Raw genomic sequence first — 16,092 nt, 5'->3', positions numbered from 1 at the left:
CACACATGTATAAAATGGTAACATTACAAATTTACTTAGGCAATAATTAAAATACACTCACCTGTGAATTTGTATTCAGTGATCATTTCCACTCTACCTAAGACCAATTAAGCTAAGCCAAGTCTAGTTCATCGTGTAGGATAAATTTAAGTCATTTTATCGTTGTTCCCACACGCTTAAAATTCAGTAAAACATTTTGCAGTTTTTGACAAAGGGTGATAATAGAACGGGAATGAGTGGTGGAATATTTGGTCAGCATTTCAAGTTCTCCATGCATCTCACTTCACCACATTAAATTTAATTTAAGAAATTCACAAAAATCCCTTCGGCGTAGCCTTGTTTTGATGTGGGATAAGATGGCGGCGTGACGATAGACTGACCTCGTGCCTTTACCGACTTTGATTGGCAGGTCGAAACTATCATAACGCAAAATCATAGTTTCCGTAAATTAACAACAATCCTCTTATAATTTTCCGTAAGGAAACATAAAGTTCCTGTCAAAAAAAAAAAAAAAAAAAAACAGCATTCCCACGCATGCGCGGACTTCTATTATCTACGGACAAGTTTGGACATACATGATGATAACGACAAATAACGTAATTGTTGTTAAGTGACATACGACCAAGATTAATTTACGTAAAATAACATATTTTCTTACAAATTCCGGAATCAAAACATTTTATATCAATAACGAATATTTTTTTAAAAGCTTTCATTTGGTTATATCACAATTTTTTTCTTTATATTTCGTGTTCACTGTGCTAATTTATAATGATGCCGTCTATGAATTGATATTTTTGATTTTTAATAACCCTTCATCCCATTGTTACCAATTACGAATGAAATGAAATGAATGGAGTCTTTACGTCCTACTTTTCTGCACCATGTGGGCTAATGAAGAGGGCAACACCATGCAGGGTGCAATGAGGGAAATTTTGCCAGGACAGCGGCATTAGCCTGCTCTTTTTCGATTTCACACGGGGCCTCGGTTTATTGTCCCATCCGAACGACTAGATGCTTTTTTTTTGTCAGCCCCTCTCACCTGCATCACTGACAGTGGGAAACCGGGTTGAAAAATCCGAAGGTATTATCTCGACCTATGCCGGGATTGAACCCTGGACCTTCATGTTAGCGAGCAAGCGTCTAACTCACTGAGCCACCGCGGCTCCAATTACGAACTCGAGTGAGATCTTGGTTGGATAAAAACTGTAATCTCTATCGTGCCTACAATATAAATTGGACGCGTTTTTACTAAGTTAAGGACAATAACTCTGAAACCATTCATTCGATTATTACTAATTCCGAACTTGACCGAGATCTCATCAATATATAGATGCATACGAAGTTTCATCAAGATCGGATAAAAACTGTAGTCTCTATCATGCCTAAAAGCCAAATTTGACGCATTTTTACTAAGTCAAGGCAATAACTCTGAAAAAGTTCATCCCATTATTACTAATTTCGAAATCAATACATACATGCATACCAAGTTTCATGAAGATCGGATAAAAACCGTAGTCTCTATCATGCCTATATGGCAAATTTGATGTATTTTACTAAGTCAAGGGCAATGACTCTGAAACAGTTCATCCGATATTTACCAATTTCGAACTTGACTGAGATCTCATCAATACATACATGCAAACCAAGTTTCATGAAGATCGGATAAAAACTGTAGTCTCTATCGTGCCTAGCTACAAGGCAAATTTGACGCGTTTTTACTAAATCAAGGACAAGAACTCTGTAACCGTTCTTCCTATTATTACCCATTTCGAACTTGACCGAAATCTTATCAATATATACATGCATACCAACTTTCATCAAGATCGGATAAAGACTGTAGCCTCTATCGCGCCTACAAGAAATGTGAACATACGGTCGGACCGACAGACAAGGGCGACGGCAATATACGTCCACATTTCCATGTGGGCGTATGAAAAAGGTTAGTCTGAAAGCATGGTTTATTTATTTCATACCTTGACTGCAATCTAAGCTACAGATACAAACTTCTATGATACAAGAATAATTTGTCAATTGCAGTCAAGGGTTGAAACACTGTGATAGAGGGGGAGGGGCAGGGGGCATCTTACTCTTCCCATCATTCACATTGGCATCAAACTTTGTGACTTGGGAATGGGAATGGGAATGGGAAGACGCCTTCGATCACAGACAACAAAAAGTGTCCATTGAATAATAGCGATTATATTTATTAAAAAATAAAAAAATATCAATTCATAGACGGCATTATTATAAACTAGCACGGTGTACACGAAAAATAAAGAAAGAAATTGTGATTTGACCAAATTAAAGCTTTTAATATATTAATTTTGGATGAAAAAATGTTTTGATTCCCGAATTTGTGCACGCCCTTTGGCGCAAATTTAGTTTCGATTTTTTTGTCTTTTCTGACCCAATTCGGACAGTTCGGGAATTCTGAATTTTACACCCATCAGATTTTTCGTTACGATGCCCTTATATTCAATCAAGGGAACTGCGATTAAGAATATTCAAGCAACAAGTCTCAAACGATACGAAACTGTATGTAGTTTTGTGTGGTCTCAAATGTCAGGTTTTGTCAGTTAATAATTTATATTTTATGCGAGTATTTTTTTTATCTGTTTAGCCGCATTTAGACAGCCACAAATTATCTGGAACGAGTCCGGACCGATTACGGTTCGACAAAAAAGTGGCTGTGTAAACAGGTGGAGAGGGCTCGGCACCTTGCTAGTTTCAATTGTGCCAAGAAGAAATGGCCTCGGTCCTCACCGAGTACGGCATGGCTAAATATCAGTGCAATGTAAACGCGCCAGTGAGCCGAGCCCACTTACCTAAGGAAAAGTGCGCATGTGCATTAATGACTTTGATCCTATGACGTGTTATGTCGTAATAGATTAAAAACAATGGCTTGTGCCGCCGGTATTTTCTAATAATTTAGCAGCTTCATGTAAATTTTACTTTGCTTCTTCGGCAGTTTTCTTTAGAGTCATCTGAGCCATAGCAGGAGCTGGCTTATCCCCAAATGTCAATACAGTTTAAACATATATAGGGAGATTTCTCCACCTATTTGATATCTTCTATAGGAATCAGTTCTCGGTGATACAAATAAATTGTTGAGAAGGTCAGAACCTTTGCACCATTCATCATTAAAACAGTGACCATTGAAACCAGCAGACGAGTAATATACACATTTCTTATAGGTGTAATTTTCTTCTAAGGTATTTTTAACTTCATGACGGGAAAAATAATGAACTAGGCCTTAGTATTCAGTAATTTCAGCATCTGTCAGTTTTCTAGCAAATTTCATATCCACCATTATAAATTTCAAATTTCAGCATGTAAGGATATTTGGGCACCTGACCTTCAGTTGATTTCCACCAATTTTTGTTATGACAATACGAATAACTTTGCCATCTAATTGAAGTTCTTATTTGCCTTTTAAACCTAGCCGGGCGCCTGCAGAGTCTAACAGGGTATCCGTTTACACGAGAGTAAAAATCCCCGGGTCCACCAAGGGGGTACTTGTTCACACGTCGAAAACTCCGAGATTCGACTCCGGGGCCGCACTGGAGTTGCTGATTTCAGCCTTCACTAGGGTCGAACTTTAATTCGACCCGGGTTCAGCAGTTTATGCCCACATATGGTTACAACCACGTCATTGGTTGCCCAGGCTTCACTGAAATTGCGACCTAGCAGACTGTCAGACTGACTGAGTTTTGAACTCCGGAGTCAACCTGGGTCAGTAAATCCGCGGGTCCAAGTCCAACTCGTGTAAACTGGCTTGAAGGTAATTTATGATGGAACAGTTTACAGCAACTACCATTATAGAGTTCAGTATTTCGAAGTCTTCTGGAACAGCTCATTACACCACGATTTTTGTCAGCAATTTTCAAGCAACTCAAACAGGATTTATCTGTCATAATACGATCTGATACATATATGGACAGGAAATTACAACATTGGTCTAACCAATGATCATTACTTTTACAGAGCCAACATTTATATCGAATGGTATCATCAAAATTACCATGATGTTCGTTGAATGTAGAGTATTAACCTGTTGATGAGTAGAAGCGTGAATACGAGACCTCATTTAGGCATTCATCCAGTGTAATCAATCAATCTTTCAAGATATCTATATAAACCAAACTTTCTCATCTTCCGTGTTCACCAATTAAACATAACATGTGATTATTGTTCATTTGTTTAAAGGGATATTCTGGGTCCAAATTTTGTTGTTGTTCAAATTTGTGAAAACTATACACAAAAATCTAGAATGATAGCTGACAGCTTTGATTTTGAATAAAAAGTATTTGGCAGTACAGAAACAATCACTAGTATGAAACCTTCATTCGTACACTTCTTTTGAAAACCAAGTTTTGTAAAATTTCGACAAGAATCGTTCCTTTTAGTGTTAGGGTGTATTGAGACGAGTCTCAATGAAAGCACTGGCCTAGGTCACAGAGCAATAGATAAGTCTATTAATTATGTGAAAATTAGTTAGTCATTAGTATGATTTTAGTTGAAAAGACATACACACAAACATACACTGCATGTTATATAATATACTGTATATAGCCATGGCACCAGTCCTGAAATAAGTATTCCCTGAAATCTAACTTAGAAATCGATTAATTTATTGATAGATCATGACACATTTATATTAAGAAATCTATGCTCCTAGGATGAATGGACATTGTTCAATGGTTCAAGTCTACCGTGAAAGAGGAAATTGCTAAGATTTTGATTTCTTTTGTAAGCTACACGTTAGAGCTAAAATGTGAAAGCATTTTCAAGAATAAGGTCAATAAATCCTCTAAAACATGCGTGATAATAAACAATTATCACGTCAAGATTTGTGCCTTCTTTACAGGCTAAAGATAGCTTGCGTTGCAAGGTAACATACGCCCACTGGCAGCTGTCAGAAATAATAAAACAGTCTTTAGTGACTAAAGTACGAATTTTCTCATATTGAAGAAATTATTTATGCTGAATAATTCCACAAAATTTTTTAAAATCAATATCAATAACCCAAATACAACAAACAATTAAATCACACAGCTCTAATCAAGGGCAAAAAACAACTTTTTACGCGTGTTTACAAAGTCAAGGGCAATAACTCAAAAAATGTTCATCAAAAATATCTCTTGTTAGAACTTGTCCGAGATCTTATCAATTCCAATTATCGCACCAAGTTTCATCAGAATCGATTGAAAACTGTAGCTTCTATTGTGCTCACAAACAAATTTTGACGCGTTTTTCGTAAGTTAATGGCATTAACTCAAAAACATTTCATCGAAAATGCGTCAAGTTAGAACTTGTCCGAGATTTTTTTCAATTTCAATGATCACACCAAGTTTCATCAGAATCGGTTGAAAACTGTAGCTTCTATTGTGCTCACGAACAAATTTTGACGCGTTTTTACAAAGTCAAGGGCAATAACTCGAAAACCGTTCATCAAAAATGCATCAAGTTAGAACTTGTCCGAGATCTTATCAATTCCAATGATCACAACAAGTTTCATCAGAATCGGTTGAAAACTGTAGCTTCAATCCTGCTCATGAACTATTTTTAACAAATTTCGACGCATTTTAACAAAGTCAAGGGCAATAACTCAAAAACTGTTCGTCGAAAATGCGTCAAGTTAGAACTTGTCCGAGATCTTATCAATTCCAATGATCACGCCAAGTTTCATCAGAATCGGTTGAAAACTGTAGCTTCAATCCTGCTCACGAACTATTTTTAACAAATTTCAACACGTTTTAACGAAGTCAAGGGCAATAACTCAAAAACCGTTCATCGAAAATGCGTCAAGTTAGAAGTTGTCCGATATCTTATCAATTCCAATGATTATGCCAAGTTTCATCAGAATCAGTTGAAAACTGTAGCTTCCATCCTGCTCACGCCCACATATTCATGTGGGCGTATAAAAATTGAACGAGTTTCCAAGAACAAGCGCAATAACTCATATTAAATATTATTCAATTTTTCTGATTTCAATGGGGTTCATCCTTGGTTGATAACAGTCACTAAGATAAAGTTTCGTCAAAATTCGTCAAGAATTGTGCCTTCTATAGTGTTTATGAGCTAACAAAATTGGCAATAACTCATACTAAATATTTTTCGATTCTTCTGATTTTCAATAGGGTTCATAGTGTGACCTAGGCCAGTGCTTCTATGAGAGAGAGTATATCTTAAAAAAACCTTACAACACGTTTTGTCAAAATTTGTCAAGAATCGTGTCTTGTAGAGTGTTTACGACAAATTGTGAACGGACAACGGACGGACATGAGTGACGGCAATATAGTATGCTCCACATTTCATGTGAGAGTATAAAAAGGATATTTTTTTCCATAGAAATTGAACAAGTATTTCACAAATATTCCCAATTGAAATAAATTGTGGTGCGATATGTGATTTCCTTCGTAGTCGTGAAACTGACTTTATATTATATTTATCGAATTTAGGGTATCATAGGATAAAATTATCAATAGTTTGGGGACAAGTTTCTCCACCTGTGTAAATCAAGCGATTGTTTGATCGCTAAAGGCTCCCGCACACGGAGGGAATATGGCGAGCGCTGCTTTCTCACCACACTACTCCACGTACACGACGCGCCTTTCGCTCAACTATATCTGACATCAGCCTATCACATAAACAATCAAAATTATTTGATTAATTGGTGTTTGTAATGATTTATAATGTATTCTTAATCATATCATTATGTTCTCATTGCACATAACTTAAGAGTTTTAACCAATCATAAAAGTCCATGTATTTACATTCTGGATAAACAAAAAAATACTTTTTGACCTTTCTTGATCGGTCACTCATTGGAATTCTGCTGGCAATTCTCTTCTAGGTTAGCTATTTATGAATTAATTATGGTAGTTTTCTAAGTCATTAGAACACCTCTACTTTCTATTCATACAAGTATTAGAATTTTCATTTTCATAAATGAAAATAAGGGAACCCATCTTTAATAAAATTGAGCGGCATTAGTAGTAAATGTTACGGTTGATAACTTCCATGTATACGGAAGTCAATAAGTTTAAAGGAACATTATCTGACAGCTTCATACCGGCGTTAACAGGGTGAACCATTATCACCGTTACTATTATTATTGTTTATTAACGATTTGCGTAATTCACTGTTCAATGATAATCCCGATGTTATCTGGGAGATTATTACTTTCGATATAATTTGCTGATGAAACCGCTCTTTTTTGCAAAAATATTTAGATAAACTTTTCGGCTCTTTTCGAAAATGGAAATTAGCTTTTGTTTATGATAATAAATTTCTGATAATAAATAAAACTTTAACTTAGAATAATTATTATAAAAAGATTGGTTGACTAAAACAATGAGATCCCAATATTTTTTTCTCGACGACTGAGATCCGGCTCAGAAACAAAGAAGGCTTGATTGTTACTATCAATAGTATTATAGTCACAGATTGTGCTGAATAAGCAGTATTATTGGAAGTGGATCGCAGACGACATTTCGGGAATGTAGAGAAGAACAAGCATAGATATGGCCGATTTGCAAAACTCATGCTTCATCCGTTAACGATCGAAATTCGACACTTCTATTTGTAACAAAATGATAAAAAGTTATACATTTCCATTTCGTAAGAAATAACGCAAACCCGAGCTTTAAATACTATCGGTTAGTCATACCCCTGCGACCTTGAAAGTTGACTTAATGTCAAGGGAATAAAATATGACAAATGCAAGTATTGATCACTTAAAAAATAACATTGAGTGTAAGAAAGTATAGGAGTATAAGAAAAGCCAAATTACTCGAGTGTCAAAAGGAACACTCATCTCATGGAGTTTAGAGTACATTTGTGGTTAAAGAAAGGTTACTGCTTACATTTTGAACTAGTATTAAAATTACAATTCAAGAATTAAATTTTATTTTTTATAACACAACTCTATAACTTTTATTAAAAATACTCAATATATAGCAAGACTTCTACATCGTTTAAAAACAAGTGCTATACAGTTTCAACTAGAAAACTGCTATGCAATTTTGTTCCATAGAGCAAAAATCTGGTATATATATAAAACAGTTACTTTGTTTTCTGTTTTCTAAGTATTGACTTACATTGTAAGTCAATGTAAGTCTTAACCTATTATAATTAATAACAATTAGTTATACCAATCATTGGTCTTCAAGAATACCGAAAGGCCGTTCTCCAACATCAGCAGAACTTCGTGGAATTAGCACTCCACAGGTTGCGTGTTCTTAGGCGAAGGAGGGGAGGAGGTCATCGAAGAAGGATCTGGGTCAGACCATGGATCGAGAAGCGTCGACAGTTTTGCATGCCAGCTTCTAGTACAACTACTCAACGAGGACCAGGCATCTTTCACGAACTTTATGTGGATGCCCCCCGAAATGTTCGACGAGGTGCTGGAGAGAGTAGATCTAAAAATAACTAAGCAACATACGATCAATCGTGAACCGATTGATCCTGGTCTGAGGCTCGCCCTCACTTTGCGCCACCTGGCCTCTGGGAGGAAATAGGCCTCGATGAAACTTGGATGGAGATTCCCTCACAACACCCAGTCACTCATCGTCAGAAAAGACGCATTTCTAGACGAGGTGATGGTTTGTTCAACTGATTCTGATGAAACTTGGCATAATCATTGGAATTGATATGATATCGGACAACTTCTAACTTGACGCATTTTCGATGAACGGTTTTTGAGTTATTGCCCTTGACTTTGTTAAAACGCGTCGAAATTTGTTAAAAATAGTTCGTGAGCAGGATTGAAGCTACAGTTTTCAAACGATTCTGATGAAACTTGGCGTGATCATTGGAATTGATAAGATCTCGGACAAGTTCTAATTTGACGCATTTTCGATGAACGGTTTTTGAGTTATTGTCCTTGACTTTGTTAAAACGCGTCGAAATTTGTTAGAAATAGTTCGTGAGCAGGATTGAAGCTACAGTTTTAAACCGATTCTGATGAAACTTGGTGTGATCATTGGAATTGATAAGATCTCGGACAAGTTCTAACTTGATATAATTTTGATGAACGGTTTTCGAGTTATTGCCCTTGACTTTGTAAAAAGGCGTCAAAATTTGTTCGTGAGCACAATAGAAGCTACAGTTTTCAACCGATTCTGATGAAACTTGGTGTGATCATTGAAATTAATAAGATCTCGGACAAGTTCTAACTTGAAACATTTTCGATGAAATGTTTTTGAGTTAATGCCATTAACTTACGAAAAATGCGTTAAAATTTGTTTGTGAGCACAATAGAAGCTACAGTTTTCAACCGATTCTGATGAAACTTGATGTGATCATTGGAATTGATAAGATCTCGGACAAGTTCTAACAAGAGATATATTTGATGAACATTTTTTGAGTTATTGCCCTTGACTTTGTAAACACGCGTTAAAAGTTGTTTTTTGCCTTTGATTAGAGCTGTGTGATTTAATTGTTTGTTGTATTTGGGTTACTGATATTAATTTAAAAAAAATTTGTGAATAATTTCTTCAATATGAGAAAATTCGTACTTTAGTCACTAAAGACTGTTTTATTATTTCTGACATTTGCCAGTGGGCGTATGTTATCTTGCAACGCAAGCTATCTTTATTACTCGATGTTGAAGTTAATTAATCCAATTATATACTGTTTGTGGGTTTCTGGAGACCAATGAAGGTTATCAACTGGATCCATCATTATAATATTAAAATATTGAGTTTATTATGCTTTACCTTCTTCATAATTCCTATAGAGAAGAGTACGCAGGATAGATGGTTTTAGGTAGGAAAGTTCTATGTGGCTGGTTGGATAAATTTCCGAACTTGGTTGAATGAGGGTTTTTGCCGAATGGTCCGGATACCATCATGTAGGCTAACGATAGCTAGTTTGAATTCATGGTCGTAATATTCGGGTGTGTAATAGAAACCCGTTGATTGGGGAACTTTTCTCACTTCCAGATCTCATTCAACCTCCCGGCAAAATATTAATAAAGGTCTAGGTCATAAGTACCCTTACAGCTATTTAAAAAATAAAATTAGTCATGATTTGATATTCCTTTGGAGAAAAATTGCTCAAAACTACCTAAATATTCAAAATAACGATTTTGCAATCAAATACTCATCATGTTCATCAAAAATTCTCTTTTTGAAAAAAGTTGTATGAAATTTGGTGTACATTCATTTTATTTACAAATTAGTCAAAGTTTACTTTTAACCTTGTTAATGAATTGGAAAGCAGGCTTAAAGTATATCTATTCAAAATCCATTCAGGACTAATCTTCCCCCAACGATCGTAAGGAGGTTTTGTTTGAGAATAAGTATTGAAAATAAATTCCTGCATTTTATGCAATTTGTCTCCTAATATTACTACGTTTTTACAAGTAACTACAGTAGCGTAACTACAGAGGGTAGGGCCCTTGAAAAGCCAAAAAGGGGGTAAAGGTGCCCCTCAATGAAATCTTGCCTACACCACTGAGTAAGTAATGCATATTTCCACAAACAGTTAGACATTTTAGACAAAATGTTTGAATATATGTGTTTAATTGTCAAACTTGGTCACTTATAAATTGAAAATGGACCCGTCCGCTATCATGTGACTAAAAAAAGACTTCTTAGACTTTCATTCAAACCTTTTCCAATTTGTCGTCCAAAAACTTGCCTTCACTAACACATGTTGTTTCTCTAAACGATTCTATATTTCTTAGTGTCCAGAATTAACATGAACTTCGAAACAAACAAAAAAATTATTTGAAAGCTGCAAAAGTTCTCAAGAAAGTGGTCAAGTTTTTGACCAATCATACTTTAGTCTCAGAAACGGAATTGTTTTAGCTAAGCCAATCAGTAATAGTGTTCACAGCTCACAGTCAAATTTTGAGCCTTCGAACTCACATGTATCAGAATTATCCGTGTTTGAAACTAGTATACAGAAGAGGTCAGTAATGATACAGATATTGACAGTGTTTGACCGTAGTTTGTAGTAGAGGTCAGTGAGGATACAGACATTGACAGTGTTTGACTGTAGTATGTAGAAGAGGTCAATAATGATACAGATATTGATACTGTTTGACTGTAGTATGTAGACTAAGTCAGAAATGATACAGATATTGATAGTGTATGACTGTAGTATGTAGTAAAGATCAGTAATGATACAGATATTGATAGTGTATGACTGTAGTGTGTAGTAGAGGTTAGTGATGATGCTGATATTGATAGTGTTTGACACTATCATTATCTGTATCATTACTAACCTCTACTACATACTACATTCAAACATTATCAATACCCGTATCCTACTAACCTAGACTCCATACTTCAGTCAAACAGTATCAATATTTAGTATCAGTATTTAGTAGTGGTCAGTAATGATACAGATATTGATAGTGATTGATTGTAGTATGTAGTCAAGATTATTAATAATTCAGGTATTGACTGTGTTTGGCTGTAGTGTGTAGTAGAGGTTAGTGATGATGCTGATATTGATAGTGTTTGACACTATCATTATCTGTATCATTACTAACCTCTACTACATACTACATTCAAACATTATCAATACCCGTATCCTACTAACCTAGACTCCATACTTCAGTCAAACAGTATCAATATATGTACCCTAACTAACCTCTTCTACATACTACAGTCAAACAGTATCAATATCTGTATCATTACTAAGCTACACAACATGCTACTGTCAAACAGTATCAATATCTGTATCCTAACTAACCTCTTCTACATACTACAGTCAGACACTACCAATATCATTACTGACGTAGAATACATACTACAGTCAGACACTATCAATATATTATGTATTATTACTGACCTTGACTGCATACTAGTCATAAACTATCAATATCTGTATCATTATTAACCTCTACTACATACTATAATCAAACACTATCAATATTTGTATTATTACTGACCTATACTACATATTGCAGTCAAACACTATCCTTATCTGTATTATTACTGACCTAGAGAACACACTTCAGACAGGCACTATCAAAAATTGTATTTTTTCCGACGTCTGGAAACAAATAATTCGGTTAGCTCAAAAAGAGTGAGTTGGTCGAGTCTACGATATTTTTCAGCACTTTTAAATCCTACTTGATTATTATGAAGGTTTATCTAACTTTATCTAAATTTATCAATAATTGTGCCTTCTACAGTGTTTACTTGTAAAGAACAAGTTATATTGTTATAGGGTTCATCGTTTGTTGATAATAAACAATTTCACCAAATTTCGTCCAAATCTATTAAGAATTGTTCATTCTACACTGTTTACAAGCTAAAACTTGAACGAGTTTCCAAGAACAAGGGAAATAACTCATATCAAATATTCCTAAGATTCGTTTTTATTTTCATACGGATCGTGATAGGTTAATAATAAACAATTTCTCAAAGTTTCGTCCAATCGCCAAGAATTGTTCCTTCTCGAATATTTAGCTACAGACTGAAAACATTTCGAAATAAAAGAGCAATGCCTCATAACAATTAAAACATTGTAAATTTTTAATTTTAATTCCTGAAAAGAAACCCAGGATGGGAACAAGGAATATACAGTATTATAGCGTGTAATTTAAAAATTAAATAAAAGTCTGTCAAAATTATAGCTTTAAACTGTATTATATAAACTAATTGTAGACTAATAGACAGCTGCAAATGCACACCGAGGTATGATTATAAACACGCATTCCTTATGGTTCGCATCATAATATAGCGATTGCAGAAAATATTTAGACTGTGAAATTTAGCGTCCAAAAAAACCATAGTCACCGATATTTAATATGGCGGATATTTTCCTTCGCTGGAGATATTAAAATGCTTATTTTAGTGTGCTAACAATGTGCAGTGTGCAAAATAGTTCTATTTTTGAAACCTAAACAGTGTGATTTTTTTAAATGTTATAAAAAATTGGATGAAATCCACCAAATAGAAAAAACGTGGTAAAATTTAGTTACCACGTTTTGTCTTGATAGACTGACATGGTGACATTGGCCTAATTTAACAAGTTACCACGCCGTGGTATATAGCTGTATGGGTGCCATATTTCAGTAAAAAAGATAGTTTTTTTTATTGAGATATGTAGCCATTGTGACAATTGCCTCAAGATGGAATGAAATACGAATGATAATCGACATATATCAAATAATGAATTCTCCGCTGCTTTTTTTTTAATTCATCGTGTTTATTACATCTTACAGAGTTAATACTATACCAGGCAGTGAATGATCGTAAGCAGATAACATGGATACAAGTTACATTAACATCATGGCACCAAAACCTAAAAGAGAAGACTACTTCACATATGTATTATTGTTTGATAAAGGTTCGGGTAGTCCAAAGGTCAACTATTTAATGATAGATCCAAGGGCTCCTAGTCTCATGCTTCCAAAGATGAACACCATAATTATGAATAGATTGAACAATATTAGTGGTTACAGAACGGTAGTCTTGGACAATTATTTGTACGTTATTGGTGGTAAAGACTGGACGACCGGTGAATATTTGACGACAGTGCGCAGATGTGATCTTCAGATGAATGGATGGAAAGATATGCATCCGTTGGAAACACCCAGATGCAGATTTACAGCTTCAGTATTAAATGGTTATATCTACATAATAGGTAAATAATTTATCGTGATAAATTCTGCTCAAGGGCTTCTTCTGCATACGAGATCCGGTCGAAAAAAAAATTTGTGGTTCTTGATACCCTGTGATGTTAGCCACATGGAAAATAGAATTAAGTCTATATGCTATGTCTGCTTCCCTTAAAACTGTTCGTGTCATTCCATCACATCTACAATATTTATGGTATCTAATGGCATTTTCGTTTCTGAGAATCAAAGTCATATCTTGAATTCGATAAGGCTTTGTTTACTTTTGTCCACCTTTCAAAATACCCCTAGAATTGATATATTTCAGGAGGGGAAAGTTTGCATGGTCGAGTAATTGATTCAGTAGAGAGATTTGATCCAAAGAAAAACAGATGGAGAAAAATGACACCAATACCACGGCCTCGAGCTGACCACGCTGTCTGTAATTTAAATGGGTGTCTCTATGTCTCTGGTGGTATAAGTAACTTAAGGCACAACTGTTCCAATGTTTTCTGGTAAGTTCTTTTATGCTAACACAATGTCTGTATATTGAAGTCACATTTTTCGTCGGTCTGTCCATATATTAGACTTTTAAATGCTACAATATTTGATATCTTTTTGATTCACAGTCTTCAGCATACTGATTGTTCCCATTCGTGTGAATTTTGCACAGTCTAATTAAAATCCGATCACACTTTTGTTCCGGTTTTATTAGCTTTAAATTTTAACTTAACCACACCAGTTAAGTTTAACAACAACTTTGTTGTTATTTCTTCGTATGACTTTTTCCCTGATCTGATGACCACTGGTTCAATTTAGAACAACCAAAGAAAAAGGTGGTTTTAACAACAATGGTCGGTTTCAGTTCTATCAGTTTCTGATGCATCTTATAATAACCTTTTGTTCGCGTCACACTATCCGAGTGCTGGAGCGAGAATAAAATTGATTAGCTGGTGGTATTAGATTTTACACATGCCCCCACAGGCACTGACATACATTTCTGTATTTCATTATCATAGAATACACATACTTTATGATTGTTTAGTTTTAATTTTTGCATACCGAACGGATTAACGAATCTATGGGATAATGAATATTGATTGATTCTGTTTTATCTGTCAGGATGTATAACGTTGCAGACGATGTTTGGAGTGAGCCATTAGAAGGTATAGCTTTACCCACAGAACGTGATAAACACAATATGATATCTGTTGGAATGACAAAAATATTTGTTCTCGGAGGTAAGTTAGTCTATAAATGTAACTCTCAGTTCTAGCATCGAAATTTGCCCTTAGTTTATTTTCATATCATGATCACCGTAGAAGCTTTTTGAGGATAAGCTCTTCACAAGCACTTCTTTTAGAATGTTTAGCCTCGCTAAATTAGTATTTCACAAACGTTTGTTTGATTGAAGCCATACCTAAACATTCCCTCGAGAAAGCAAAGATGCCGAGTTCCGAAGCTCAGAATCTCAGATGCCACTTCACATCTCACATGTATGAAAAATATTGTAAACCAAGATTTGACAGAATAGGTTTGTCGCTGCTTTGCATATACGCTTCTTCGTCTTTGTCAATTTTTAAGCTTGTGCAAAATACCCGATCTAAGTTCCACCAACCACGTGTTGTATGTTGAAGTTTATGCTCTAAAAATTAAATACATTAATTATATATATTAATTGCCTTGTTGTCATTACCATCATGAATGTTATTGTAAACTTGCAACTTTGAATTTAGTTTCTAGAAGGTTACTAGAAGCAGTATTCTAGAAAATCGTCGTTTTATGTCACTTTAATATTCGCACGCATGCAGGTGGAGGCTATTAAATTTTCCAAAAGTAAATTTACGGAAATGCAGAATTTGATGTTTTACAACAGAACATCTATGGCCAAAGCTGGAAGCTTTTAGTCCGAATAATGACTTTCATTTTGGTACGCAGTGCAGCAGAACTTCCAAAGATAAAGCAAATGTTTGCCAACATCTTGATGCAGATGAAATTGAAAGTACTGAAATCGATGAAGACCCTTAGCACACAGACATGCTCTTCGACAGCTGAACGCACCTTTTCTGCAATGAAACAAGTCAAATCTCGAATACTTCCTAAGCAGCTATGACGGGTGTGGCGCCAGACAGGGTATGCTTCCTATTCTAGACACCTGATACCTCTGTATGAAAAGTTCGATAGCTACTTCTAATGTTTAAATATGTTGTTCGGATTTTGGGTTAGTTCGTGAGCAGGATTGAATTTCGGGGAAGGGAGGGTTTGATTCTCCCAAATGTACAGGCCTAGGGTGGAGCAGACACTTTATTTAGAAATTAGGATTAAGGGTCTTGATATTGGGTTTTCTTCTGTTCTTATTCTGATCTGAAATTAGAAAAAATAACTCGCCCGATGGGCGAGAAGTATAGTATCTGTTATGTACTGATTGTTTTTAGTTTACTATGAACAATATTATCATTTAAGTTCTTATTTTTTGAATATGCAACTATCATTTCTGCTTATAGACA

At 35.1% G+C, this 16,092-nt stretch overlaps 2 protein-coding genes across 2 annotated transcripts in view; one reads left to right on the top strand and one right to left on the bottom strand.

The window, feature by feature from the left end:
- Positions 1–13,259: 13,259 nt before the first annotated feature.
- Positions 13,260–15,613, top strand: LOTGIDRAFT_154977 (hypothetical protein; the record flags this gene model as incomplete). The annotated part of the gene is made up of 5 exons (XM_009065485.1): positions 13,260–13,614; positions 13,914–14,100; positions 14,708–14,826; positions 15,000–15,119; positions 15,462–15,613. 5 exons carry the CDS (start codon positions 13,260–13,262, stop codon positions 15,611–15,613), a joined length of 933 nt encoding a protein of 310 aa, XP_009063733.1.
- A 276-nt stretch (positions 15,614–15,889) lies between these two features.
- LOTGIDRAFT_154976 (hypothetical protein) overlaps positions 15,890–16,092 on the bottom strand; it is a gene marked incomplete at both ends in the record, with an annotated part of 4,352 nt that continues 4,149 nt past the window's right edge. The window contains one exon of the mRNA XM_009065484.1: positions 15,890–15,949. Within this exon, the coding sequence (XP_009063732.1) occupies positions 15,890–15,949 (60 nt within the window). The remainder of the gene's footprint in view (positions 15,950–16,092) is intronic.

This window comes from Lottia gigantea (assembly GCF_000327385.1).
Source record: "Lottia gigantea unplaced genomic scaffold LOTGIsca_7, whole genome shotgun sequence".
Lineage (NCBI taxonomy): Eukaryota > Metazoa > Mollusca > Gastropoda > Lottiidae > Lottia > Lottia gigantea.
This window is presented reverse-complemented; position numbering and strand designations above follow the sequence as displayed.